Source organism: Dendroctonus ponderosae, unplaced genomic scaffold (assembly GCF_020466585.1).
Source record: "Dendroctonus ponderosae isolate FM_Combo_2020 unplaced genomic scaffold, Dpon_F_20191213v2 Dpon_F_20191213_6, whole genome shotgun sequence".
In the NCBI taxonomy this organism is placed as follows: domain Eukaryota; kingdom Metazoa; phylum Arthropoda; class Insecta; order Coleoptera; family Curculionidae; genus Dendroctonus; species Dendroctonus ponderosae.
In genome coordinates this window covers 14,359,053-14,362,826 of record NW_026018814.1, presented here as the reverse complement: position 1 = coordinate 14,362,826, position 3,774 = coordinate 14,359,053, and the positions used below count along the sequence as shown (strand labels likewise).

The following is a 3,774-nucleotide window of genomic DNA, read 5'->3' as shown; positions in this document are numbered from 1 at the left end:
CAGTAAAATAGTCTCATTAATGATGGCAATGGCATTTTTATCCTTCCAAATAATAAATATGCCATACTCTCTATCATAATATGCCCTTGACTTTATCGTCAACAAATCTTCCGTAGCTTTTGCAGCGTTTTTTATAATATTTTCTGGAATTTCTTCCATTTTATGCAGTAAATTACTGCTCATTGACAGGAGTCAAAGTCACGTCAGATTAAAATCTGAAATTAACAAATTACGTAAAACCGGTACAAATATACTTTTTTTTAAATGGTAAGGCTATTAGGTGAAACATAAAGCATTGTATGCACCACAGGCGTTACGGAGATAATAATGCCCATCAGGCCGAAACCTATCCCTCGGGCCAAAGGCCCTCGGGCTAGTTCGGCCCTCAGGGCATTATAAGGTCCGTAACGCCCTTGGTACATAAATAGCTATAAAAACCCAATAAAACAAATAGTTCTTCATACGTTTTGGACAATATCACCTCTTCATAGGAGGTGCCAAACAAAACCACACAAGTCACAAAACTTGTATAAAACATAATTGAAAAAATGCGTGTTACAAGCAAAACCACTCATCCATAATTATGTCCGATTTGCCCAAAATATCACTAGCCAATAGTTTTTATTGAGAAAGGAGTTTCAAAAAAGGGTCGTGCTATCGTTTCTGTGAGGGCCAATGATTTTTTTAAATTTTGAGCCCAATCCTACAAAGAAACATCTGCTCCAGAGATGCTGGAATTGGGAAAACAATTTTAAGATTCCTCTTAACAAAATTTCTTTCATTCATCTAATTACTGTTGCTAAAAAAAAATACGTAGATGAACTATTATGTATCCTATATGGCCAAAACTGGAAAGAATATGAACGCTTTTTATGGCACCTACACAAATATTGTATTTTGCGAAAATGTTCCCAGTGTTCCAGAGGAAGAACAAGAGAGTGAGAATGATGAATGTTGTCGATGACGAGGTCTTTCACATTTTATACAGAACTAATTTTGTCTATTTTTTGTTGTAAACTTAACTTTCTATTTATGTATAAGTACTTAGTTTAGAAAATATAAATAAACCAAACAGAATTTTACTGAACTTGATTATTAAATTTTATACCAAGACAAGTTTGAAAAAATTATTCAAAACCCAAAATGTTCATACTATTAATGCGATTTATATTAATTCCAAACTATACGATTTTGTGCCAGATTTATATTTCGGTCGAAGTATAAATGAGTAAGTACTTAAATTACAAGGACAAATTAAAAATTATTCTATAAAATAGCATTTGTGAAATTCTCGCTTTGACGGACTTGTGGGGTTTTGCTTGGCACCTCATCATATTTTTAATCACCTTTATTTGTGCGATTATCAAATGATTAGTAGCGATTTTTAGCGAACAATGATGCTGCACTGTGCTGCAGCATTAAGAATTCGAGTTAGTAAAGCATTTTTTGTCCACTTTCATAGAATAAACTAACGACTTTATCCATCTCGAAAGACAAAAATCTAAGGGTCGATCGATCTAATCGGATGATTTCGGTGGCCAATAGTTTGGGCCGAATGTGCAAGTATAGCAATCACCGAAATGTGTATTCAGACAATTCCCAACATTATTTAAAAAAATTGGAGGTCTTCATCATGGTCAAATATGCAGAGCAACTTCGACCAATGTATTCTGTAAATGAACTTCTAAAACTGTAAAGAACCATCTCCATTAAGTTGGCTATCCAATGCGAAAGAATTAAACCACTGACTATTTAGAATGCCACACCATATGTTAATATTAAACCGACGTTGATTGTTAATTCCATATGAAGTAAACTGAGCTTCAGGTTTTATAAGCAATTGTCACGAATTCGTTACCATAATTGTTATCCTAAATTATTTTTTTGGCAGATTTTGTACTTATTGCACATGAAAATGTTGTTGCCTGCAAATCTTGTGATTGTTCTCCAAATACTTTTTGTGGAATCTGAAATTGTATTGCGATTTACCTTATATCTCACATGTTATTTCTGGATTATTGTCCAGAACGTTTACAACTCTTCATATATTTTTTTTATTTTCTGAAACGACTGTGTTTCGAATATGATAATTTAGTACCACTCTTTAAATCGATATCTGCTATTGTCTATAGTAAGGCTCAAAAATACAAGGGAGCAAAAATATAATTTTCTTCCACATCACTGTGATTCCTTTTCATTATTTTCGTTTTTTTTTCAATATGATACAACAATAACTTTTGGCAACTTAGAATGTTTTCAATTGTCTGACTGTTCGAAAATCCCTAGTCGACAAAGCAAAGAACCTGCAATATATGATTTATATTTATATTTTACTTCTATTACAGATGGCATTTTCATCGCTTTATGAGGAAAGGTGTCCATTCACTAGAGATTACAGTGTTATAAAAGAAGAGCTAAAAAACATTGATGATTATGACAAAACCTGTATAGAAAACGCTCTGAATGGAGTTGGCCACATGATACTTGGCGAATGGGGAAATAATACAGCTTGTCAGGTAATTATAATATACGGGTATTCGGATAAGTATTGCAACACTCCCTTATCCAACATGAGAAATAGCTGGACATTATCCTGAAGCTTAATTAATAAATATATTAATTACTTTAACAAACTGCTACAAAGAAGCGACAAATTTATGATATATTGACAGTTTGAGATAAGAGAAGTTTAAAAATAAAAGTTATAAGATTGTTGCACAGCGTTGCTTCCCTTCTATCGCGATTTTCGATCTTCTTTCACTTCTGACCCCCACCTTATTCTGTTTGCAGCTTCCTGCACCCAACGTATTCCTGCTGTTAGTTTGATAATGTCGCTTATTCAGATTATTTGATACTATTGTCCATTTCTCCGCTCCATAGCACATTGTCGGCAGAATGCACATATAATATACTTTTCTTTTGTTCTTTAACGTTATTTTTCTGTTTTTGAGTATCTAACTCAGTTTGTTAAACGCCGCCCAGGATTGCTGTATTCTTTTTTGTATCTCCACTGTTTGATTTTCTCTCCCAAGCACAATTTTTTGACGACGCATATTTCTCCGCTCTCTCCATTACTTTCGTTTTGCTGAGGTTCATCCTCAGTCCAATCTTTAGGGACTATTCATTTAGTTCATTTATCATGTTCTCCAGTTCTGCAAGACCTTCTGCCATTATGATTATGTCATCTGCATAACGTAGGTGGCTCAAGTATTGACCATTCTAAACACGTCCTCCAGATCCAATGTGAACATTTTGGGTGATAGAGTATCGCCCTGTCTAACTCCTCTTTTAAGTGAGACCTGATTGGTTTTCATATTTAGTGTGTTGCTGTTGCTTCGCTGGTAGTCTCTTGTATTGGTTGTATCAACCATGTCTAAAGCCAGATTATGACCTTTATAGACTATGGAATCGACTATGAAATATGGAGGGAAGTGGTATTCATTGCACTTCTCCATCAAGAGTGTCATGGTAAGCAAGTGATCCGCAGTTGAGTAACTCTTTCTAAAGCCTGCCGGCTCCCTCGGCTGATGCTCGTCCAATGTTTGCGGTAGACGTGTAGTAATTATTTTTGTTTGTAATTTAAACAGGTGCGATAGGAGAGTTATGGAACGGTAGTTCTTCAGTTGAGTCCTATCTCCCTTTTTATGAAGCAGTATAAGTTTAGCATTCCTCTAGGTATCCGGGATTTTACCTTGTTGGAGACATTCATTCAATAAGGTCGTTATCAGTTTTATTAGTTTACCGCCTCCTTCGATCATCACGTCGGTTGTAATA

General features: G+C 34.8%; 1 protein-coding gene across 1 annotated transcript in view; it reads left to right on the top strand.

Annotated features, from left to right (window-relative positions):
• Positions 1-3,774, top strand: part of LOC109543836 (integrator complex subunit 14) — a 20,305-nt gene that overhangs the window by 6,978 nt on the left and 9,553 nt on the right. The window contains exon 2 of the mRNA XM_048667840.1: positions 2,346-2,516. Within this exon, the coding sequence (XP_048523797.1) occupies positions 2,346-2,516 (171 nt within the window). The remainder of the gene's footprint in view (positions 1-2,345; positions 2,517-3,774) is intronic.